Below are 24,185 nucleotides of genomic sequence, written 5' to 3'. Positions count from 1 at the left end.
CTCCTGCGCGGGGGCGGTACCGCCGGTGCCGCCCGGGGCTGGAGGGGAGAGCCGCCGGCGGCGCGCGGAACCCCGGCGACGGCCCCGGCGCCCGGGGGGGAAGGAGATGCCGGTGCGCGGGCCGCGGTGCACCCTGGTTTGCGCACCGGGCGGAAGCGCGGCCGTGCTGCGTAAGGGCGGAGGGCGAGATGCCGGACTACCTGGGAGCCGACCAGAGGAAAACCAAGGAGGAGGAGAAGGAGGACAAGCCCATCCGGGGTGAGGGACGAGGAGGGGGAGACTCTCGGAGCAGCTCCCGGGCGGCGGGCGGGGGCGGCACGACCGTGCCGGGAGCAGCTGCCGGAGCAGCACCGGGAGCGGCGGGGCCGGGGGGCTGGATGGGAAAAGAGGGATTAGAAATGTCCCTGAGGCGGCTTCTGGCCTCGGCCGCCGCCCCCTGAGTGCCGAAATAAACACCGGTGTGAGGGCCCGGCTTTGGGAATTCCCAGGGAGAACAGAGAAGGACCGATCGGGGCGGGGAGAACAAATACCGTGTGGGGCTGGTCGGGGGAGCTGCCGAGATCCTCAGGGGAGGAGGAGAGGATACCTTTTTAGGTCTAGTTGTCTTGCAAGAGGCTCCTAAAATACCTGATCTGTTCCTCGTGAGAAAAACAGGCTTTTTGTGGTTCAGTGATGAGTTAAAAGAGCAATAAAACGTGATACAATAAAAAACATACAACTCCCTGAAAGAAGGTTGTGGTGAGGTGGGAGCCGGTCTCTTCTACCTGTTTGTAGCAAGAGGACCAGAGGAAATGGCCTTGAGCTGAGACAGGGGAGATTCAGATCAGATACTGGAGAAAAAAATTGTCACCGTTGGGGTGGTCAGGCATTGGAATGGGCTGCCCAGGGAGGTGGTGGAGTCTCCATTTCCCTGGAGGGGTTCAAGAGGCATCTGGATCTGGCACTGGATGACAAGGTTTAGTGGCTACATTGGCAGTTCTAGGTGGACAGTTCTAGGTCCCCAGTGGCAGCAGGAGAGGGAGAGGTGGCAGATTTTTCCGAGCACACCGGCACAGTGTGAAAATTCCTGGTTGCTCCTTGTGCTTGAATTAAACGTGCCTTTTTATTTCAGTTTAATGTACGTTTTTATTTCATGTTAGTAAATATTTAATGATGCATCTAGGAGCACAAGCAGGGCAAAATGTAATCAGTGATGGACTTTGAACTGTTCCCACTCAAGAATGACTTCTAAATTGCAGCATCACAGTGTTTAGTAGCTATAAAAAAAAAATCAGTGGGGTAGTACAAATAGTCAGGAAGGAAATAAGAGTCAACATAAAAGGTCCTCTCAGAATATGTATAACACATACTGCACCCAGGTCATCAGTACTGTGTGGTTTGTGCTCCATCTGCCTTAAAAAGATACAATGGAATTAGAAAAGAGAGGATACTGAGAGCCAGGAATGGTGAATGGAAACAGCTTTTGGGGGAAGGGAGAGGGCGTGTTGAATGTGTGTTAAACTGCAAGTGATATGAAGGGGAGCAGGGGGTGAAAGTAACAGACTGGGTTTTATATTTAGTGGAGAAGGTTCCCTGGAGCCTCCCTGCAGGACTGTGCAGAACTGAACATGTGGAACAGCCAATGCTGCTTGTTCTTCTGAGGGAGTTCTGAGGCTCAAGTGAAAGTTTTAGATTCCAGGCTTAAGTCAAGTAAAAGGCAGCACAATGCTGATTTAAACCAGGGGATTCCTTCCCATGTATCTTGCTGAAAGTTGCTGAAAGTTTGCAGGGATTCAAAAAACCAACATAAATATTCACATTAGCAAAGTTGTTTAAGGATGGATAGTAATGTGTGACCCAGGAGTGGGGTCTCACCATGTATTTGCCACATTTGTGGACCTTCCTGTTTGAGAAGGGATATTAGGCCAGACTGTTTGTCTCGTTTAATCTGACCCTTCCCATGTTTTCTCTTTTACAATAATAAAACTAGTAGTTTACAGTGATGTTTTGTTACTGAGACCAGCTTAGATTTGCTGTTCCCTGCACACGCTGAGCTTTTTGGAAGAGAGACATAACTGGCAGAAAGTGGTGACAGTGTTCTGTTGATGCTTTCTTAGACATTTAGAAACAAAAAGTTAAAAAGATGAACTTTTCATATCTTCCATCCCTCCTTTGTGCAGTCATAGGAAGCTGGAAGAGACAGAACTTGCTTGCTGTGAGCTCTGGGTGGTGCAGGTTTTGGGACTGAAGAGAGTAACTGGAGACCCTGTTTTGTTTTTCTTGGCTGTCTGATGCTTCTTTGTTCCACTTTGGTTCAGTGAAAAGGTAGAAACTCAAAAGAATCTCTTTAAAATAAATGTGTTCATCTTTTAGAAGCAGAATTGATGCTGCTGGCTTTGTTTTTAAAACTGGAAACTAAGTCTCTCCTGTCTTGTTTCAGCTCTGGATGAAGGGGACATTGCCTTGCTGAAAACATATGTAAGTATCCTACACTTATGAGAGTGCTGAAGACAAAAAGCAGTTCCTACTGGGAACAGAGTGCAGGAGAGGAGGAGTGTGTCATTAGGGAGTAGTTAGTAAACCTGCTTAGGCTCCTAATGCTTTTCTCTCCTGCCAAAATCTTCTCTCCCTTTTCACCGTCCGATGAGAAGGCCCCAACCCACAACCCTAAAAGTAATCCAGTGGGTTTGTTTGCTTGAAAGTAATTAAGAGTTTCTTTATTTTTGTTTTGTATCTCATGGCTGATCACCACAGGCATCTGACAGCCAGGGCTTTACCAGGGCTTTTTCACTCACCAGTTTTCTTGGTTTATAAAAACAATAACTTTCAGACCACTCCTGCCCTCAAATTGACTTTCTTTTAGCATCATGTTAAAAAGCTGTCAGAGAGGGATACATGGACCTTGTCCAAAGGAACGTAACATTGGGATGCATTTTCCATGGACAATAAGGCTTAAAATGCCAGTCTCCCCTCTCTGCTGGGAAGTCCAGTTGGTCTATGAAAGAACTCTTGAAAGATGAAACTTGCAGCTCAGGGTATGTCTGGATTTGGGTGTTTGGCAGAAGTGTGAATTTTGTTGACACTGAGACGCCTCTACAAAGCTCTGAAATACATCTTGTGCCCGCTGTGGCTTCTCTTCTCGTTACCAGTGGTGTGCAAAGGAGATCTTGTACAGCAAATCCAGATCTGGATATGCCTGTGTTAGGCAGATCCAGATCAAAAAAAGCATTTTATCAAGCAAGAATTGTGATTTGCCCCATGATCTCTCTGCTGTCTTCTGCGGATGATAGAAAGGTTGAGTAAGGCACTCATAGAGATGGTTTTCAAATAGTGTATTCAGAATTCTGTCTATATATGATTTTTACTAGGACTTTTTTAAACTTCTAAAGAAATAGTTTAAAAAAATAAGGCTGAACAAGTTTAAAAGAAAAACAAGTCCTTGAAGTTGACAAATGTGGAAAATTTCCACTTGCACAATTAGGCAATTGTGTGTAGCTGCACTTCACTTTTGCAAACAAAAATATTGTTACTGGAACTTGATTCTGTCTTTTTTGGCTGTGCTCAATAGTTGGCTGTTGCATCAGGACAGTCTGTTGAACATCTTGATGCTCAGATGCTCTTGTTGTGTTTTCCTAAACATGAGATAATTTGAGTTATGAAATCTACGTGATATTCCTTTTCCAGGGCCAGAGCACGTACTCAAGGCAGATCAAGCAAGTAGAAGATGATATTCAACAACTGCTTAAGAAGATCAATGAGCTCACTGGTATGTTCCTTTCTTAAGGTGGCTTTCAACAGAAGAGCCACAGATACCAAAACAAGTGTTGTAAGAAGCTGATTTTAAACAACTTCTGCATTGGTTTATTGTTGTTATTTTTCCCAAGAGAATGCAGGGGGTTTTTTGGTAACATGAGATTTTTGCTTAGTAGGTGATAGGTTTTCTGATTGGGCAGGGCTAATCAGTACATCTGATTTTGTAATTTTGTATTTTAACACATTTTTAATCAAAACTGTAATTTTTATGTATATAGCAGCGGCATGAAACAAATGCTCTTTTCTGACACTAGATAATGAAGTAGTGGTGCCAGTCCTTGTGTAATGAAGAAATGTGTAGCAGAACAGTTAGAATTTCAAATCAGCTGGGTTAAAATCAGTAACAATGGTAATTAATTTATTTCCTAATTTTTCTTTGTTTCACTGATGTATGTTTGCGGCCCTGTTGCTAATCCTGTAGTGGCCCTCAGTTTTACCAGGAAGACCACAACTTCTCTTGTAGAATAACCTTGATTCTCTCAAATACATTGTGGAGATGGTACTTGTTATATCCATATTTTGGGAGATTTATGGAGGTTTTAATCTGTGGGAGTCCTTTGGCTTCTGTATCTCACACTGAAGCTTTCCCTCAGTGAAAGCACATGCAGAGTTTCACTCCTTCTCTGGAAGGTAGACATCCACTGTGTTATCTGTGTCAGGCTGAAATATTCCCACATTGCAAGATTGTATGAGAGAGTGGCCAGGCTGGGATCTGCACGTTTAGCTGCAGTCACGTGACATCTTACTTTAGGAAACTTGTTTTTTACGAAGTCCATCAAAGACACATGTGAATGTGTTTTGGAGGCCTCTCAAGAAGCTTCCTGCAGGCTTATCTCTAAGGTTTTGGTGTGGGAAGGATTGCTCATGTCCCATTTAGCTGCTTCTTCCTCAGCTTGTCTGTCCTGCACACAGGAATCAAGGAATCCGACACTGGCCTGGCTCCTCCTGCTCTTTGGGATCTGGCTGCAGATAAACAAACTCTCCAAAGTGAGCAACCATTACAAGTTGCAAGGTGAGTGTGCTCTTCCTCTTTCAGTGGAGCTCCATAGTGTTAAAAATGTGATTTATAGCTTATGTGTACACTTCTTTAAAAAAATCAGGTTCACATGTTGTGCATATTGGAGGTGCTTTTTACCACTGAATCATAAAGGAACTGTGTTACGTACTTTATACTTGTACTTATTCCTGCAACTATTGTATGATGCCATAATAGTGGAATTACAAGTGCAACAGCTATTTTGGTGTATTTGGGACACAGAGTCTCTTATCCTGATGCTTATGCAGGTAACAAGCCAGGTTGTGTGCCAGGAGGTGTAATTGTGTGTTCTGTATTAGGTGCACAAAGATAATCAATGCAGACTCCGAGGATCCCAAGTACATTATCAATGTCAAGCAGTTTGCCAAGTTCGTGGTGGATCTCAGTGACCAGGTGGCACCCACTGACATAGAAGAAGGCATGAGAGTTGGGTATGCAAAGTCTTTGTGTTCTTACGAGTCTTCCTGGAGAGCAAAGCTTTCTCTGAGTTGTCTCATGTCTTAGTTTGACATGTCAACAGCCATCATTTTATTTCATGTTTTTGCTGCGGTTGAAATTACAACGCTGATGTCTTTCTCTTGGAAGCTGGTAGCTCACCTGCATGCTCTGATGGAATCTTTTGATTTTGATGTTACCTTTCAGTCTGGGCCCTAATAGCCCCAGTTCTCAGGGAGCCTGCCTAGCCCAAAGTCTGTTTCTTCTCTGGCACTTGCACAGTTACAGGGGCAGCCAGGAAATGTTCACCGAAGAGACGAAACTTTGAGAATCAATATTTTGCCAGTTTGCTCTGTGGGATATTTTGAAATTTAGTTTTCAAAATACTTTGGAATTAATAGTTTTGGAAACCTTAAAATTTTCTGCAGAAAGAATTCCAGTTTCTAGCTCATCTGACTATTAGCTTTCAGGGGTGGGCTGTCTTCATGCCAGAGAAAAGAACAGTTTAAGAATTCACCTTCTCATTTACAGAGTTATTTCTACATTGCAGTTTAATTAACGGATGTTAAAATAATGGTCTTTATGCTTTCTTACCAGGGTGGACAGAAACAAGTATCAAATCCATATCCCCTTGCCTCCAAAGATTGATCCCACAGTCACCATGATGCAAGTGAGAACTCCCTTTACTTACTTTGACATTGCTTTGTCTTGTAGCTGTGATTACTTTAGCTGGATTTTGTTCTGGGCTGTGAAAGCCTGGAGAGATTCACAGCACCAGGCTGGTAACTGCTCCCTCACCTCTTTGTTGTGCAGGTAGAAGAAAAGCCTGATGTCACTTACAGTGATGTTGGTGGTTGTAAAGAGCAGATTGAAAAGCTGAGAGAGGTGGTCGAAACCCCTCTGCTTCATGTGAGTAACCTCCATATTGAAACCTTTATTATTTTTGAAGTATTCTGGTCATCTGTCAGCATCTGAAAAAGCAAGAAAAGACAGTGTAGCTGAACGTAAACAGTGGAGTGAAAGGAAGTCTGGTTTTAACAAGTGAAATACAGCTTAGCCCGCTTCATATTGCTCTTCATTGATGATTTTCTTAATTTGTATTTACACTTTGCTGCACATAATCTTTAATTTGCACATAACCCTGCCTTCTGTCTCCCACCGTTACAGCCTGAAAGATTTGTGAACCTTGGGATTGAGCCTCCCAAAGGAGTGCTGTTGTTTGGGCCACCTGGCACAGGCAAAACCCTCTGTGCCCGTGCTGTTGCCAACAGGACTGACGCCTGCTTCATCAGGGTGATTGGGTCTGAGCTGGTGCAGAAGTATGTGGGAGAGGTAAGAGCAAATACTTGAGGGAATGTGGAGGGATTTGCACATTTCCCTTACGGGGACCAGACACTGCAGTGGGGATGAGGGATGGATGGACTTGGATGCTGCAGATACAGGTGGGGGAGGAGTCATCAGACAAATCGCTGCAGGTCAGGCAATGGGGAAAGTACCTGAGGTTTGCTGTCACTGATGAAAGGGGTTTTGCAGTGCAGAGTTCAGTCTGTGGTTCACGAGGGATTCTGGGATTAGGATTCTGTTCCCAACTCTGCCACTTATTTTTCACTTGGCCGTGAAGTAAATTACTTCATCTGTACTTCTAAGTTCAAGAGCAGTAATTTTTCTCTCCTTTTTAAATTGCTTTAAGCATCCATTTTATGAATGTCCTATTATATATGTGAACAAATAAAAAGAGTTTTTTCATTGGAAACTTAGAAGTGTTTGGGAGCATGAAAAGTTTGATAGTTTTCCTTTAATGTGCCTCAAACCTCTAACAAAATCTTAATTTTTGCTTTCAGGGAGCTCGTATGGTTCGTGAACTCTTTGAAATGGCCAGAACTAAAAAAGCTTGTCTTATATTCTTTGATGAGATTGATGCCATTGGAGGTATGTTATTAGTGGCTATAGTTCTAATCCCATACGAGAGCTTCCAGGTTTTCTTTTCATTTTGTAGTTCTTTATCTGGAGTGCTGCATTTCAAGAAATGTGCTTGTAAACACTGTGTTAGCAGAACTACTCCCAGCACACCCCATGTCTAGGAAGCTGTCAGGAAGTGGTTTATACAGCCCCAAGGAGAAGCCATTTTTGCACATTTGGAACACCCAGATTATTTGAACTGTAGTGAAGAATCTCTGTATTATGTTCAGTATTGTTAACTGAAACCCCCTTCAGCTTCTGGCCTACACACCAAATCTTTATTACTGCCTGAACATTGAATTTTTTTCTCAAAGGAACTGCTTAGGTCCTTTGAAGTAGAACAGTTTTTACACAGACAAGAGAGGATTTTGGTTGAGGGGAGGCAAAACAAACAAACTACATTTATGAATTCCAGCAGCTTGGCCAGTTGTTACACAGGGAGGTACAGGCCCTTTGGTACGAAGGATGAAGATCCAACAGTTTATCTGACAGGTAGCAGCACTAACTCTTGGTTTGAAATGTGTTGTTTCCAGATAACCCCCTCACACCTTTTTAACTCATCACAAGTACTTGGGTACCATCTAAAATCATTTCCCTCACTGTGGAATTCCTGTGTCCCCTCTCCAGGTGCTCGTTTCGACGACGGGGCCGGGGGTGACAATGAGGTGCAGCGCACGATGCTGGAGCTGATCAACCAGCTGGATGGGTTTGACCCACGGGGCAACATCAAAGTGCTGATGGCCACAAACAGACCCGACACTCTGGACCCGGCGCTGATGAGGCCTGGCAGGCTGGACAGGAAGATTGAGTTCAGCTTGCCTGACCTGGAGGTGAGAACGCTCTTCCACAGCCAAGTGTGTTCTGATGCCAGAGAGTTTCTTCAGTTGGGCCTTTATTGTCTGGAAGTTCATGAGAGTTAACAAAAGCAGGACTCTTAACTGATGTGAAACCATTTGGAAATTTAGGGGATTAAAGATGTGCCAAAGGTTTTCCCACACTGCACAGATCCCACCCCTGGCTGAGAAGCCATGGGTGAACAGCTGTAATCACTGCTCAACAGATGTTCCTGCCTGAACAGATAAAAAACCCTATAACCAGATCCATGATACAGTTCAAAAGTTGGAATGTGTTTTATTTTGGCTCTTTTGAGAGAGATTACTTGAGGTATTTCCATGACTACAGCTATTTTTAAAGCTATTTTCCTAGATTTGTATCATGGAAACTTAAACATTCCAGTTCAGACATGGGAAACTATAGTTGGGCAGCAAATACAGGATGTATTTTCTATGTGCCCATGCTGTGGATGTGGACAGTTGCAGGCTGGAGTCATCATCTCTTTCATACCATGAACACCTCTGTCCTCCACCCTTTTTTCCAGGGGCGAACTCACATCTTCAAGATCCACGCTCGTTCCATGAGTGTTGAGAGAGACATCAGGTTTGAGCTGTTGGCTCGGCTGTGTCCCAACAGCACAGGTGAGCTGAATGTGTTCAGTTATTTAAACAATTCTCTGTGTGCTCTGTCTCCACTGTCAGTGTTGAATTGGTTTATCCCTTTCTTCCCAAGGTGCCGAGATCCGCAGTGTCTGCACGGAGGCAGGAATGTTTGCCATCCGAGCACGCCGGAAGATTGCAACGGAGAAGGATTTCTTGGAAGCAGTGAACAAAGTCATTAAATCCTATGCGAAATTCAGTGCTACCCCCCGCTACATGACCTACAACTAATGCAGGGAATGTTTTTCACGTTCCTCTTAAGCCTTCTGCGGAACACAAATACAAGTGTAGTAATCAATGTTTTGTTCTTGGAAGCCAGAAATAAATAGAGTATTCCAAAGAGCAGGTGTGTGTTCATTGCAAGTGTGTTCTACACCAGTGGAGTATTGCTGCTGCAGGGAAAAAAATCCCAAAGGGATTCTGGTAACACAACCTAAACCAGCGAGATAATTTTAAATCAGATACCTGGGCAGTGTTAGACATCCCAGGTTTGGATTTCTGGTCACCATTTACAACCCAAAATTTGTAATTTGAGCCATAGAGGTGTGAAGGACCCTTAAGTTTCTGGGTGTACTGAGAAATGTTTGTGTGATGCTCAGCACTGAGGTGTAGATGTGTCCCAAGAAACTCGGGAGCTGCCACTGGAAGGCACGTGTGGTGGTCTGAGTCATTGCCCAGCTTAGGGAGAACATGAAAGGACATTTTTTCTCTCCCCAAGAGAATGCTCTGGTACCATCACAGCTTGATTTTCTTCATCCCTTTTGATGAGATTCTTTGTTTCTTACAAAACAGTAAGAGAGCCAAGGAGGAAGAGGTAAGTGTAATTTCTTAGTGCTAAGGGCAGGAAGAGTGCTTTTCCCTGATCCTGCTCTAAAACACTTTGACATCAGTCCACTAGTGTGCACTTTGATGCATTGTATGACTTGTCTGAGATGCCTCTACACACAGAGGATGACCATGACAGACACCCAGTGCTCCATAGTTGGGCAGTGGCTGATAGTTGTTGGCAACAGGCCTTAAAAGGTTGATCGTCACTCATCTGACATGTTCCTGCAGAGCTGGGTGTGCCTTCATCTTCCTATTTTCAAGTGTTGCACTGAAGTGGTTTGGGGCATGGGGGAAGAGCTTGAAGAAATAACTGAGGAGAAAAATGTTTTTGGGAACTGCTTTGTCTTGAAAGTGAGAGTTTTATTTGGTCTCATTTTGATAAAACTGACATCAATTTAACAAGCTTAAATTGCGAAGCCACTTTTATTTTCTTTGAAGAGGAAGTGTGCGCAATAGGGAGGGAGTGTACACAGCACATGCACTGGGTTAGGATTTTGGGTGGTGTCAGTATCTTGAAAAAGCAAACTCAGGCAATGCTGAGTTTTTGCCCATGCCTGCTGAAGAGCTCATCTCAATGGTTATGTGTCCTTTTGGGAAGAATATGTTGGGGAGAGATGCTAGTTTATTGGTGGGACACAATGCTTTTCATTTTAAGCCCAAGAGGAAGGTGGTTAAGAGAGCAGCACTGAGAGTATCTCTTATTTACCAGGAACAGCACCCGAAGTCAAGTGTACCTTCTACTCAAGAAGGATAAGTGAAGTATGTAAAGAGAGTTTGGATCTTACAGGAATCCTAATTTATATCATCAGTACTCTTGCAAAAAAGGAGGGGGAGAGGAATATTACCCTTATTGTTAAGAGGCATCGAACCAGACTTGGGCTATGAAGTGACTTCTGCTGTGGTGGGGCTTCAGCAGCCAAGGGGTGGAGGCACTATCCTTTCCATGGAGACAAACTGGAGAAGGGAAGAAAGTGAGCCCTGTTACAGGTTTAAAGGACATGGGTTTGTTTAATCTAGCACTGACAAGCCTAAAGTGGGATTTAAACTTAGATAGCAGTCTGTTAATCAGTGCAGGAAAGGGGAAGTTAGTTCCCTTTCCAGGAGCTAGCTCAGGCTGGCAGCAGGAAGCAGTGCTTCAGCTGGTGGCAGCAAAGCACAGGAAGAGACTAAGCAAAAGCTGCCAGGTTTTGTTTTACCAGCACTGCTGGTGGGCTGCAGGAGCACTAGTTCACATGGGCTGCGATCTGGGACTTCCTTGGGCAAATGCTTCCTTGTCCAGCATTCCAGCAGCTCCCCGGGAAGTGCAGCTGTTGCTGCCAGGATGGGAGACACAGCATTAGTTGTATCCCACAGAGGCCGGGCGAGGAGAGGGTTTCATGGGGTGAGAGAGCCAGGAGGGTGAGGAGCAGGAACTGGCACAGCAGGGAAGACCTGCCTGGAGGTGGCAACTCCTCCTGGCCCACCCCTTGGCAACAGACACTTGTATCCAGGGGCCTCAGCTTGTCCCTCATACAGAGTCTCACCAAGACAAAGTGGAAAATTTTTACAAGTGACATCACTTTATTTTGGAAGTTGATAGGATTTCAATGTGAACTGAAGAGACTACGGAGTTAAAAACTGAAGCTGCGACAAGCTGAAAGTAGAAAAATATACTGTATGTAGATACAAAGGCTTGTTGAACTGGTTAACATTATAAAATGTACCAAAAGTTGTTTAAATAAGCACACACAATGTGTTAACATGCATGCACTTCATCCTCTGAACTCCAGCTAAGCAGCAATTTCTGATGCAGAAAGCTTCCTATCCCAATTGGCAGGGGAGTCTGAGGAAATAAAAAATCTTCCCTGACTTCCCTGATTCTTGGGAAACTTGGTTTACCTGAAGCAAGCCCTAATCACAACGGAGCCTGAAGCAAAATGAAAGTGTTACATTCTGTGATCAGAAGTGAGGAAGGTGTCTGAATTCCCTTAAGTACAGGGCCTGTGATTTGAGGGTGCCAAATGAAATGTCACTGGTGTCCCACTTCCCCTGAGCTGTCGAAATAAGCTGCAGAGAAACAGATTCCTACCTCTGCTGAGCTTCACAGTGGCTGTTGGGAGGGAAACACATTGAAGATTTCTTTCTTTTGTATGTTTTCCATTTTCATGGTTTTCATCTCACACCTGAAGTGAGGCAGTACCACAGCAGCCAGGCTGACAGAAAAAAACTCCCACACTACTGTTTCTTCTAAAAAACCCAAACATGTAACATTTTTGAGTTCTACTGAACTCTATTTCTCAAAGCACTTAAAAGCTGAGGCAGAAGCAGCTCTACTGGAAGATGGGCAAAAGAAAAGTACTTTTTTTTTTTTTGGACCACTGAGACTTTAGACCACGTCTACATTTTCATTCCAGCTTAAGAGGTTGCATCTAGGGCACCCGTTCTTAATTTAAATAGACTTCACTCCTGCCTCAAACCCGTTTTGTCTTCAAATTTTGAAGCTAAATTAATTTTAGCTTAAAATCAATTGTATTCTCTTCTAGAAAGTCTAACTAGGTTTTGGCAGTAAAAGTACCATATTGATAATGTAATAATTAAACAATGAGTTTCTGAGTCCATGTTCACTCATAGCAAAAATGAAGAGCTGAGTATAGTTGAGACAGGTTAGATCTTTAAAAAAAACCAAACAACTGTACCATCCAGGGTTAAAAACAGCAGCAGTTAAATGCCACCAGTGTGAATTCATTAATCCAGCTGGCAGATTATTATAAATTGTATGAATCTGTTGTATGCAGATGTTGACATCAGGTTTTAAAAGCCATCTAAAAAAGTTCTTCAAAGACACTGGTACAGTGTATTGCACTTGCAGACAGTTACTTCCTGCAAGATCCCACTTGCAGTGAGTTAAAGTGCCCATTTTCTCAACAGGAACAGTAATGTCACTTTGTCTACTAGATTTTGACTGCAGCTGAACACACTGAATTTTCTTTTCTTGCATAATTTTGTGCTTGTGTATTGTTGGAAGGCTATACCCTGATTAAAGGAAAACATTCAAGAGCATGAAGGCTTCCAATTCCTTATCCACTCTTCCTACAAAAAATAAGTTCCACCCTATACCCGTAGATACAAACAGCCTTAGGCTCTCTTCAAACTGTGCAAATTAAATATTCAGAAAGAGTTTCCATCAGCATAAATCTGTCTTCCATTCTGCTCGATGCCACTCTTCAGAGGTCAAAGTCAGTCTGTGAAAGCAGACCCATCTTTCACTTGGCAAGCAAGGACAGCATCATGAATACTGTGAAACAGCAACTCTCTTGTTACAGCCTTATCGAAAAAGTTCAGTCTTGTCAGCTCGTTCATAACAGGGCCTACAAAACAAAAACACAACACAACATCAGCAAATAAACCAAAGTGCAGAGATGGAAGGCAATGGCATCTCAGGAAGAAGATAACAAATTATTCTCTTACTTGCTGTTACTTAAAATATTTAAAATAGCCAGATGGATCCCATGCTACTTCTACTACAAAGAGGCAATTCTCTTATCCAGACATGCACAGAGGCATATTCTTGGCAGAACATGCTACAATTCCAAATATTGGAATCTTGGAACATTTCAGGCTTTTCTCCTTATTACATTACTACAACTTCAAGACACAAAGTTTAGTGTAGCATTTACAATTGGCCAGCTGGAAGAAATGGGAGCACGATCTAGTGCTCACAGTGTTCATTACATCAGTGCTCTACTTTCACTAAAGTGAAGGCTCTAATGCACAGGGACTTGCTTTTCCTCAAATCCAATTTTATGTGTAGTAAGTGCTGATTCTACTGAGGCACCTGGCACCAGAAAATCTGGGAGCAGAGAGAAAGAGATAAAACACAGTGTCTCTTATAAAACTCACAAAAAGAAAAAAAAACTCATCTCACCACTACAGCAGGCAATGCAGACACAGACACCAACTTCTTTGTATTCTTTTATAATCTGCAACAGAGTTAAACTGAAGTTAAATGCAGACATATCATCATACACATCACAGTTCTGGAAGCCAAATACTGAGAAAGTTGCACAGTCCACATTCCCCAGTATTCAGCTAAAACTTAAAGAATTAAAACAGTGATTAGGTGAACTACTGGATTGTATTTGAGTGGGCAGTCATGTCTCATGCTTACAGTTTCCCTATTAGGTATCTTAAAAGTTTTCTATGGGTTTTTCTGGGGAAAAAAGCCCTACTTACTGATTTTAGTGTTTTTGCTCCAACTGAATCCACAAAGTTCACCGGGGTGAAATCCAGAATTAAAGAGTGAATGTTGGTTTTGGTCTCCACAAAATGTTCATGCTCATCAGGAGACACGTCTTTTACACCAGAATCTGCAAATTTTCCATTCACGGGTAAGTCATCATTTGCTATCTCATGTTTTACATTTGCTTCTACGTCATTAGTCTGGGAGAGAGGATAAATAAAGCTTAATGACAGTAAGTGCTTCTTCAATGTAGATGCTCTTCCTCCCCAAACTTGGCTGTTCCTTAAGCCTTTAGAAGGTGTTCAGCTCCTAATCCCCACAGAAACTGGCTTTGCATGCACACGTACTTCCGCATCCTGCACATATCAAGGTTTATTCTCTCACACCCAGCCTTTCTACAGTCACACACAAGCAGCTTAAAGCTGTTATCTCAGGACTGAATTACCCATTTCCTTCAAACACTGACACCTGTTCATACATTTTTACTCCATTTCCTTGTCTTATCCCTGCTGATCCTGTCAAGCCCTATATATGCAAAAGAAACAAGAGCAATTGGGCTCTCAGGTTAGGCCTGGTTTTGGTTTCTCACTGTAAAAAGCACATGCCAGCTCCCACCACAGAGATGAGCTTAAACCTGCATAAAGGCACAAACATGTCCCAAACAACCCCTCTCAACCCCCTGCCCGCCCCACTTAGCCAAGCCAGGATCAGGAGGATGGCACCTTTTTATTACAGGGGCTGCTAATTTGAATTAATTTTATTATATCTTATTTCTATATGATCATTCCAAGTGCGTGGGGAGGGGCAGAGGGAGAGTCCCTCTGATTTCTGCCAACACCACTGCTGAGACAGCGTGACAGTGTAGAGAGGCTCTGTGCCACTGTGTGCTACCTCAGTGCAATCAAGGTCCAACACAATTATCCAATCCAGCCATGAGCCTCTGATCCTAGCGCTGTTCCTTCAGTGACCTGTCCCCACTGCACAGCACTTGCTCCCTAAGCCTTCCTCCTACCTGAGTAGCACTTTGCACCTTGTATAAACAAGAATGGTAACCCCAGAAAGCAGCATCTTCTCTGATAAAGCAGGTCAATATTTACTGAAGAACTCACTAGTTTCAACACAGCTTTCTTTCGGTGCTTATTTGCTGCCTTTATTTCCCTGGCATGTCGCTTCTGGGCTTTTCTCCTCGCTGCTAATATGGCACAAGGGTCCACTCCAGTCTGTCACGACAAGAAAGCACAATCCGAGGAGATTCAGCTTGTTGAGGACGACACTGCAGTATCAACTAGCACCGAATTAATCACTGTCATAAATTTAAAACACAAGCCTGCATTGTTCAGCTTCCCTTGGAAGGAGTAAGAGCAGTATAAAGTAAGAAGGAATAATCTTAGCAAGCACTGTGTTAACAAGATGAGGGAGAGACGCATCTCATTCTTTTCTTGAAATCAGAGAGTGCTGTGTTGCAACTGAATGCTGATTTGAGTGCAGAGAGCGAAGGGGAGAGAAGTGCATTTGGGCAGTAATCACTAATATCTCTTGTTTTGTGAGGGTCAGCACCACCCACCTGTTTTGTATAAGACTCATCATGGGAGCTACAGAAAAATTTTTCAGAAGTTAGTACAGGTGCAATTGCGAGTGGGTCAGGCAGTTCTGCCATTGCCACTCCCACCCACCCAAACCACTGGTTAGACAGAGATGAGGCATACTCTGTATGCAGGTAATTTGTTCCCCATGAGAGTCATTAAATGCCCACAGTATTCCACAGTCTTACACTCCAGTAAAGTTAGTCACTGAACAAGGAAGCTTTTATTCCCATTTTGCTTTCAGTTCAGCAACTAATTTCCTTCTGAAAAAAAAGATTTGACCAGTTTGTGCTCTGCAACCACCAGACTTTCCATTCATGAACAGTCAGTATTAAGCTACACTTTGTTTATTCCCTCCCACCATGTTGTTGCTTCCTAAGATAATTTGTATTTGGCTGGAGGGTCACCTTCTCATATATCACTGATCACCAGGGGCCACAGGCTGAGAAACATTGTGCTAGGGGCTACACAAAAGGAGCTGAGTGTGTTTCAGAAGCCAGTTTGAATTTTCAAGACACGGACATTAAAGAATTTGTTTTACTCACCTTTTTCTTCAGCGCACTTGCATATGACTCACTATTAGCAAAATAAAGTGATGTATTAGCTTGAAATATTTTTATTCCAGGATATTCTTTAACCTAAGGAAAATATTGGATGGGCACAGTTAAATATAAGAAAAGCACCTGTGTGATCACAAGACACACAAACATGCAGCAGAGCAACAGCCAACCCTGAATGTCTCTCAGCATATGTTACATAAAGAAGGTTGGCATTGTTGCAAGCAAAGCGAACCAGAAAATCAGAACCTCCCCCTTTCCCAGTGTAATACTGCACACAGTTAATGTCTGGTAACATTTCTCCTTCTTTATAACAACCATATGTACAGCCATAAAAAGGAATTAAATACTTGCAGTTCTCTGATGTTGCTATCCTGCAGCTGGTATTACCATGAGCAAATCATGCAGATCTAGGATTGTGTCCTTTTAGCCTCCCTTTCTACACGCATAATGACTTACTGCTTTCTCTCTTTTTCTTTCCTGACTCCTCAGGTACCAAGAAAACAACCTTTCAAATCTTTAGTTTTAGCCAGACCTTCAGACAGGTCATACTTTAAATGCAGTCATCTCCAAAGGAGCTGAACTCTGACATTTTACATGCAAATGACCCGGCCAGCAGCAGAGCCAGCCTGCCATATGCTGCCAACCCCATTCTTTACCCAGGAGGAGGAAATGCTGACTGCATTCAGTGTAAGAGAAAAGGAGTCTCCTCTCCTTTACAAACAGCTACAAACATGCCCAATATACTTCTGCTTTGCATCATTTTTAAAGCAGAACTGCTGATGAGAGAATGTTTTCAGATTACAGCATCATCTTTTCACACAGGCTTTTACAGACTGGTTCCACTGCAAAGGGGATGTACAGCCTTCATAGCAGCATCTCTGAGAACATGGCAGAGAGTGCAGAAAATTGTTTTTGCTGTTTGTGAATAAATAGAGCATGTTTATATCCATTACACTGACAAAATGTAATGTTTTCACCAACTTTTGGTTGAACAAGATGACATTTATAAGAAGCTATGTGCATGGTGAGCAGTTGTTCCATTAATTATGCATATTTAATGAGCAAGGGATGAGTGGAGGCAGGGTGATGCTGTTTTGAACAGTTTGTGCAATTCTGAATAATATACAAGTTTGGATGCTGTGTTCCATGGATTCCATGCAATATGGACACACAGGTAAAGAAGGTGGTCTGGTATGCACTTATCTACATAGCAGGTTTAAGCAGTGGTATTCCTATAAAGCTTACCATTTTGAACAAGCTAGTATGATGCAACTAGTAAAAAGTTACTTTTGATCACTTCCTGGTCAAATGTACATGCAGCACAAAGAGCTCATGTTTTGAACAAAACAGCTTTTACTACTAAAACCAAATTTATCTTTTTTCCCTTCAACACAGGTGAATGCTTGGCAGACAGCACTGTATGTGTAGTGTGGTAGGGCTAAGCAGCAAATTGCCACAGCTGCCTTTGCTCCACCACATTAAACTCCTCAATACAGAAGAACACACTCCTACCTCTTCGTACTCTTCCACATCACAGTAGATGTCAGTGTCAGGAATCTGTCCAAGGATTCTGTATTGAGGACTAGAGAGAAATGGAGACAAATGTTTCAGTATTATCAACTATAAAGAGGAAAAGTGAGTGTTTGATACAGATTGAAACTTATTTTAAATGGTCACTGTGCAGGGCCTGTCGGGTACAGGAGTATCTAAACACGGTCAAATGCAGTCACCAGTTTATGGTGGAACACAATAAGAAGAAAGTTTGCTTCTGTCAGTGCAAAAACAATTTTTAAACTTAGCACTGTAATGCTGTCATTTGTTGAAAAGCGAAGTACATTACTGTTTGCAAGAACAAAACTGTATAGAGATGGCAGAAAAATAATCTTATTCTGCAGAGTGAAAAATCTCACAATTTGCTTTCATTCCAATGCAGACCAAAACCAAGACTTTTATAGAATTTCCACCTAGATGTCCCAGACCTTGAGCCCAAAAGCCTCACATGACAGTCCAATTCACACATGCAAGAAATCATTTCACTGTAGACCTGGAAAGCTTCACAGTAAAAGCTTTGTCACTTTCAATGGGGAGAAGTGACTTGAAAAACTACAAGAACAGGCACAGTTTTTTTAATAAATTAGAACTTTCTTAAAAAATACCTAAATATTCATCTACTGATAACTGGACACAACTTCTGCTTGTCTATGACAAGTAGTGCACACAAAACATAATCAGGTACTGAAACTGGCAGCAAGCAGATTTAAATTTTCAAACTCTTAAGCATAAAAAAAAATAAACAAGAAGATTAACCAGTATAAGAAATCAAAAATCTTCTGTTTATTATTGAGAGTGCAAGTTCATGCCCTCAAGAAATTTTGTTCTCAGAAAAAGAAAATATGAATCCTGGATCAGAGCCAAAGGACATGACCTACATTAGGAAGTAAATTCTACACTGCATGAAGTTGAAGAGAGTGGAATGGACTTCTGTTTATTGGTACCCCTTAAAAAAACAAAAGCACACAGAGGATCAGCAAACACTAATTTTGATAAAGAAGAAATCTGACCTTTGTGTTCTGTAAATAACGGTTATCATTGCAAACGTTACTGCAGTAAGCAAACCATAGTCTAGTCCCAGGAAAAGAGAAGCCACAAAAGCTACCACCCAGATGGCCTAAAACAAAGAGAAGGTCTGAATTATTATGCATCCTTTCCTGTTAACAACAAAAACAATAGCATAATCCAACCTCAAAACCCACATATCACTTGTGTTCAGGAACAGGCTACAGTGTAATCCATCATGAGAGCAGACTGGAATTGCCTTAACCTTTCAGAAGGGCATAAAGGCTCAAGGTGCTCCAAAGTAACATCTGACAAACTGTCATATTAATGCCTTAACTCCTGTTCTCCAAGGAATCCTGTGCTACCATCAGACTCCAAATACCTCAGGATTAAAAAAATAAATATTCAAGGCCCACAAGTAGTGTCTCACTTAGTTTCATCAGTCCAGGAGAAAAATGCCACCAAAATGTTCCCTCCAATGCGCTCTTAATTCTGTCTCACTCCAGCCAGGTTTTTGGTTCACCTTAAAAGATGGCAAACACCCTCAAGTAGTTTTCTTTGTTACTCTGTTTTTCAGACTCTCCTCAGACATTCCCACAGCCTTCAGTGCAGTTCCTATAGCAACACTGCCAGAGCTTTGCTTTTACTGCAACCAAACTACTTCTGACCTGAGTTACAAGACTGTTGAACAACAAAAATATTCTTGTCTGCAACAGATCACTCTCCAGGGTACTTACAGCATCATGTCTTAATGTCATCTGCAAGGCAACACCAATTTGTAATTCCTTGATAAGTTTCTACCCTGTTTTGGGAGTAGCAACAAATGTAATGTAGTGGAATACAGGCACTGAGCTGTGCATTACTCACCAGTTCAATCTTACTGGTTCTCCAGAAGTGTGTGACATCTCCAAACTGTTTAAACATTCCTTTCAGGTTCACCATGACAATTGCTGCCAGCACTGTCTAAGAACAACACACAAATGCAATTTTCAGAAGCAATATAAACCCAATGACAAATAAGAACTTCAAAGTATCACAAATAACTGTATTTCTATGCTTTGTACAACTGATATAAGTCCACTGAACAGAAGTTCTATTTAAAAACCCACAACTTTTCAAACAGTTCAGTGGACATATGCTTTTACTGCAGCTGCAGAAATGGCAAACTAGTTCAGTACAGTTTGATTTACTCTTTCCCAGCAAGACAAATCACATATGCCTATGCTCCATGCTGCTACACTTATAGTGCCTGAAGCAGTAGACTGTAATCTCAGTTTCAAGTTTCTCTACAATATACTGAAACAACTGCAACAGTCACATAGGTGTAACTCAAGGTCCAACTTCTATAAAATGAAACAGGAATTGTGTACCATCCTTTGCACGTCACCAGAAACAAATTTTTTTTTTAAAGTCAGATTGTACTTATTCACATAAAAATATTTTTATACAAACAACTACAAGTGCAGCAAAACCAACTCATAATGCTGAACCCAGCACCAACCCTCTGCTGGCCAAGCTATTAGTTTTAAGTTTTTAACATCAATCTAGAGCTCCTATGCTGCAATCAAATGTGGCCAGCAGGACCAGGGCAGTGACCATCCCCCTGTACTTGGCACTGGTGAGGCTGCACCTCAAATTCCGTGTTGAGTTTTGGGCCCCTCATTACAAAAAAGACTTTGAGATGCTGGAGCGTGGCCAGAGAACAGCAATGGAGCTGGTGAAGAGTCTGGAGCACAAGTCTGATGAGGAGCAGCTGAGGGAGCTGGGGGTGTTTAGCCTGGAGAAAAGAAGGCTCAGGAGTGATATTATCGCTCTCTACAACTACCTGAAAGGAAGGTGTAGCAAGGTGAACTCTTTTCCCAAGTAAAAACTGACAGGATGAGAGGTTTAGACTGGATAAAAATTCTTCATGGAAATGGTTGTCAAGCATTGGAATAGGCTACCCAGGAAGTGGTTGAGTCACCATCCCTGAAGGTACTTAAAAGACATGTAGATATGCACTTGGGGACATGATTCAGTGGTGGACTTGGCAGTTCTGGGTTAACAGCTGGACTCAATGATCTTAAAGGTCTTTTCCAACCTAAACAATTTTAAAGGGGAATTGCTTGAAGGTATCATCTTTATCTCCTAAAGACAGAGTCCAGGGTATCCAATATTAAAAAAAAAAACCCCAAAAAAAAGCATGCTGGATCTTTCAAAACATTGTTTATTTCCAGGCTAACTTACAGCAAAAATGCATACAAAATTTAAAGGCTCTGGATCACAGGCTAAATATGTTGCTTATTAACCCTCCTAAAATCTCTAGTTTAAGCAATACTCATGGGACTCTGTTCACTGACAATGCAATGCCTAACATCCAAAACACCCTTACCTGTGGAAGAGGTTCAAAGAGGTATCCAACAGCCACAAGTACCAACAGAACCATAATTGAAGAGAGAGCACCTGCAATCTGAACAAAAGAAGCCAGAAATTATTTATAAGTGCCCTTAAGGGGCAATATTACTGATTAGCTATCCCTTGTGCTTTCAATAAGGCTGGTTGTTCAAATGACTTTTGATTCTCTCTCTCAGTTCACAGATTTTAGCTGTTTCTAGCTTTCTATCTTGGCCAAGTCTGGATTTGAAACGGGGGAAACTCCAGTTATTTATTCTGGCCCAGAAATACAGTTATCTAGCTAAGCTTCAGACTTTAGTTTTGGAGCTCCAGAAAGCAAACTTTGTTTTGCACAAAATTTGGGTTTAACATACCTGAGTTCTTCCACCAGTGCTTTCCTGAACAAGACTCCGAGACATTGAGCAGGTGACTGAAAAGGTTTGGAAAAACGACCCCACAGAATTGCATATTCCCAAGGCAATAAGTTCCTGTGTTCAACAATAGAGCAAAAAGAACTCAGAGGCAGTCATACCATGCAGCTGTACACAGCTGGAGCTATCAATACATATTAACAACCACATCTTATTTACAGTGCTTTCTAGCAACTTCATTGTTGAGAATAAGCAACCTAATTGCACCTTATACTTGTGGTTCTCACACACAGAAGTTGATGCATGTTAAATCATCTGTTAAATAAAATCTCTGATGAAATATGGGAGACATTTTCCATCCCTAAATGTTACAGGAATCAATCAGTCTGAAAACGAAAATGAATAACAGCATTGCTTGGTTTAAGGATTCCTTCAACGTGGGGAGAATTTGAAATTTAACCCTGAATATACATGGAAAATGGTTTCTCATGCAAAAACTATTCTTTGCTTCCCACCCTAAACTATGTGTTTAAGACCACAAGCAGCCTTGCTTATGTTTCCATGGTTGGTAATCCACTGCTCTACATGAAAAAATCCCAGCGTGTGTCCACTGCTTCATCAGGAAGATCTCACGTAAGAACTACTACCATGAGTAAGATCAGAGTTCCATCTACCTCAGCACTGTGTTTCTGATGCCTAAGAAATGATTTGCGTGTAACAAAGCCTCCCCAGGCTACTCTGCGTCTTATTATTTGTGACTGGTTTGCGTCATACATTTTCAATAGTTCTCAATCAGTTTTTCTCTTTGCATTTGAAAATCCTTTTTTGATTCATTTAAACACTTTGCATGCACTGCATACTGCGACAAGGAGTTCTACAGTTTAACACACAGGAGAAGCAGCATCTGGCACCTCCTGAGGAAAAGATCTAGATGCTTAACTCAGGTCAGTGATGATTACTTTAACATAAATAGAGCAGATTCCATTCATGCAGCCACAGATTTGTCCTCTTCTCTCTTTGGGTAACTGAGAATAAGGACATTAAGGATGAGATGCATCTGATCAGATGTAGAACTCTGCAGGTAAAAGTCATTTAAAGTCCATTTACTCTCAGTGGAAGACAGTAATTTTGAGAAGGGGGAAGAGCTGATCTGTGCTGCGTCAGATGTGTGCTCTAGGAAATGTGTTACAGCATATGAACTCTTTGTCTTCCTTGACACCACAATGGTATTGACCAATAATCCAACTGCAATATTTATTCTAAATTGCACAGGAAGGACAGAGTACGTGAGATATCATTTTAGATTTAGGGAGTCCCTAAATATAGTCCTTGTTACTCAAACCATGATCAGAACGCTAAGTAATGGACAGGGTCGATTGCTGCCCCAGAAAATGACAATTTGCCCATTTGCAATGGATAGGAATAAGAAGAAACTATAAAACTTCATTGGAATTTCTAAACCCTAGACAATAGTTCTTTGACACATAAGGCTCTGTATTTATCACATGGGAACTCCATGCTTTGTTCTGTTACAGACAGCAGAGAAAATGTCCAACAGGACAGTGAAGTCAAGTAATGTCTGTCCCAACAATTAATATCCATGCACATGTCCAAGTGTAACAGAAACAACTTTCCCAAAATGAAGCTAAAAGTGAAATTAGTTATTTAAACACAGTCAGAAGAACTTAAAATAATTACTGGCCTTTAAATGTGTAGGCCAAAAGCCTGACACAACTCCACCATTAAAAAAAAAAACAAAACAAAACATTTTTGCCATTATCCCACTCTACTTCAACTACGTCACAAAGGTGCTACTGAGAATTCCCAACAAAGCAACCTCACTGCTTTTACCTGATTCCCATCGATGGTGTAACCATGTTTAAGGGCAAAGATCTTGGCCATTGATACAGCCATTGAAAATCCAACTATTGCTATTGCTACTGCATCCACAAATATTGCTGGGATGAGCTGAATCTCGGGAACTGCTGGTGCACGTAACCTTGGAGATGAAATAAATGATTAGAAGTTAATATAATAAAAACTATATGTAATACAGAAAAGGTATAGTTTTGATAAGAATGTATCATCCCTACCCTTGAGGAATATTCCCAACAACATCAACTTTGTATGACTTATTCAGATTCATTCCAGCTGAAACTCCTGTGCCAATAATGACCTAAAAATCCACAAACACATGTAAACATTGTCTAAAGAGAAGTAAAGCCACCTGAAGAAATATGAAGGTTAGCTGATTATGAGTAACACATACAAGGGATTACATTTATTTGTCAATCAGTTTTTTAAGAGTTAGAGGCTAAAAAAGCATATAAAAAGGAGGAATCATCACGATTTTCCATCCATCACATCCAACTCATCCTGATTTTATAAAGTTTTTTTTGGAAACAGTTAAATGGAACATGCTATGGTATGATCTGAATCACTCGAATTCCCTTTGCCTGAGCCAAGCTCAGGCAGATTAGCATTTTGGAAAAATTAAATGCAAGGACATTCATGCCTGTGTGCACTGCCTTATTTTTATGTGCACAGCCTGCTATCTATAAAGAGAACTGATGCACCAGCAGAGAAAGGAACATGTCTAATATCACTGTGTTACTGCCTTACTATCAAGCAATACTCTATTACACCACCTCTCTCTTGTCTCACCAGCATCCCTTTTCTTTGTGCCTTCAGTTATTCCCTTTCTTGACTCCATTTTGTGCAGGTTGTTTGAGAGCTCTAGTTATCCAGGAACTAATTTTTAAATCCAATCCCTTTTAAAGGTGAAAGGTTGTCTGAGACATAGGCTTTATGTGTATTAAGATAGTCTGCTTTATCCATGTATTTTAGAATAGTTGTTTGAAACAGAATCAGTGCTGCAGTCAGTTACCAGTCTCAGAAGCAGGGAAAGGAAGGTTAAGTAGTAAGCCCTGCTGGTTCCTGTTCTTCTTTCTACTACTGCATTTCAAAAAGTGAGCAAGCC

At 41.9% G+C, this 24,185-nt stretch overlaps 2 protein-coding genes across 9 annotated transcripts in view; one reads left to right on the top strand and one right to left on the bottom strand.

Moving 5' to 3' along the window:
• Positions 1-126: 126 nt before the first annotated feature.
• Positions 127-9,058, top strand: PSMC2 (proteasome 26S subunit, ATPase 2). The gene is made up of 12 exons (XM_027639784.1): positions 127-258; positions 2,420-2,457; positions 3,664-3,745; positions 4,705-4,804; positions 5,128-5,259; positions 5,861-5,933; positions 6,077-6,172; positions 6,431-6,595; positions 7,105-7,192; positions 7,850-8,052; positions 8,601-8,697; positions 8,789-9,058. Exons 1-12 carry the CDS (start codon positions 189-191, stop codon positions 8,944-8,946), a joined length of 1,302 nt encoding a protein of 433 aa, XP_027495585.1. The 5' UTR covers positions 127-188; the 3' UTR covers positions 8,947-9,058.
• Positions 9,059-11,080: 2,022 nt separating this feature from the next.
• The window catches only part of SLC26A5 (solute carrier family 26 member 5), a 34,407-nt gene continuing 21,302 nt past the window's right edge, over positions 11,081-24,185 (bottom strand). For 4 of the 8 annotated variants that reach the window (XM_027639780.1, XM_027639778.1, XM_027639777.1 and 1 more), the window contains 12 exons: positions 23,299-23,381; positions 23,057-23,204; positions 21,209-21,322; positions 20,833-20,910; positions 19,329-19,424; positions 18,467-18,573; positions 17,418-17,487; positions 15,891-15,983; positions 14,860-14,982; positions 13,756-13,962; positions 13,448-13,502; positions 11,081-12,890 (listed from right to left, as the gene is read on the bottom strand). In XM_027639780.1, coding sequence (XP_027495581.1) covers positions 12,760-12,890; positions 13,448-13,502; positions 13,756-13,962; positions 14,860-14,982; positions 15,891-15,983; positions 17,418-17,487; positions 18,467-18,573; positions 19,329-19,424; positions 20,833-20,910; positions 21,209-21,322; positions 23,057-23,204; positions 23,299-23,381 — 1,305 coding nt within the window. In that variant the 3' untranslated portion in view covers positions 11,081-12,759. Of the gene's footprint in view, positions 12,891-13,447; positions 13,519-13,755; positions 13,963-14,859; positions 14,983-15,336; positions 15,355-15,890; positions 15,984-17,417; positions 17,488-18,466; positions 18,574-19,328; positions 19,425-20,832; positions 20,911-21,208; positions 21,323-23,056; positions 23,205-23,298; positions 23,382-24,185 lie in introns of those variants that run through there. The other 4 variants (XM_027639781.1, XM_027639782.1, XM_027639783.1 and 1 more) reach the window with 4 other exon arrangements.

Source organism: Corapipo altera, unplaced genomic scaffold, assembly GCF_003945725.1.
Source record: "Corapipo altera isolate COAL_440 unplaced genomic scaffold, ASM394572v1 1b, whole genome shotgun sequence".
Taxonomy (NCBI): domain Eukaryota; kingdom Metazoa; phylum Chordata; class Aves; order Passeriformes; family Pipridae; genus Corapipo; species Corapipo altera.
The sequence above is the reverse complement of the archived record's forward strand: the minus strand, read 5'-3'. Positions and strand labels throughout refer to the sequence as shown.

Coding starts and splice junctions, on each gene's coding strand:
- PSMC2 (XM_027639784.1), top strand. CDS start 189: ATGCCGGACTACCTGGGAGCCGACCAGAGGAAAACCAAGGAGGAGGAG. Junction 259..2,419: donor GGAGGACAAGCCCATCCGGG/GTGAGGGACGAG, acceptor GTCTTGTTTCAG/CTCTGGATGAAGGGGACATT. Junction 7,193..7,849: donor TGAGATTGATGCCATTGGAG/GTATGTTATTAG, acceptor TCCCCTCTCCAG/GTGCTCGTTTCGACGACGGG.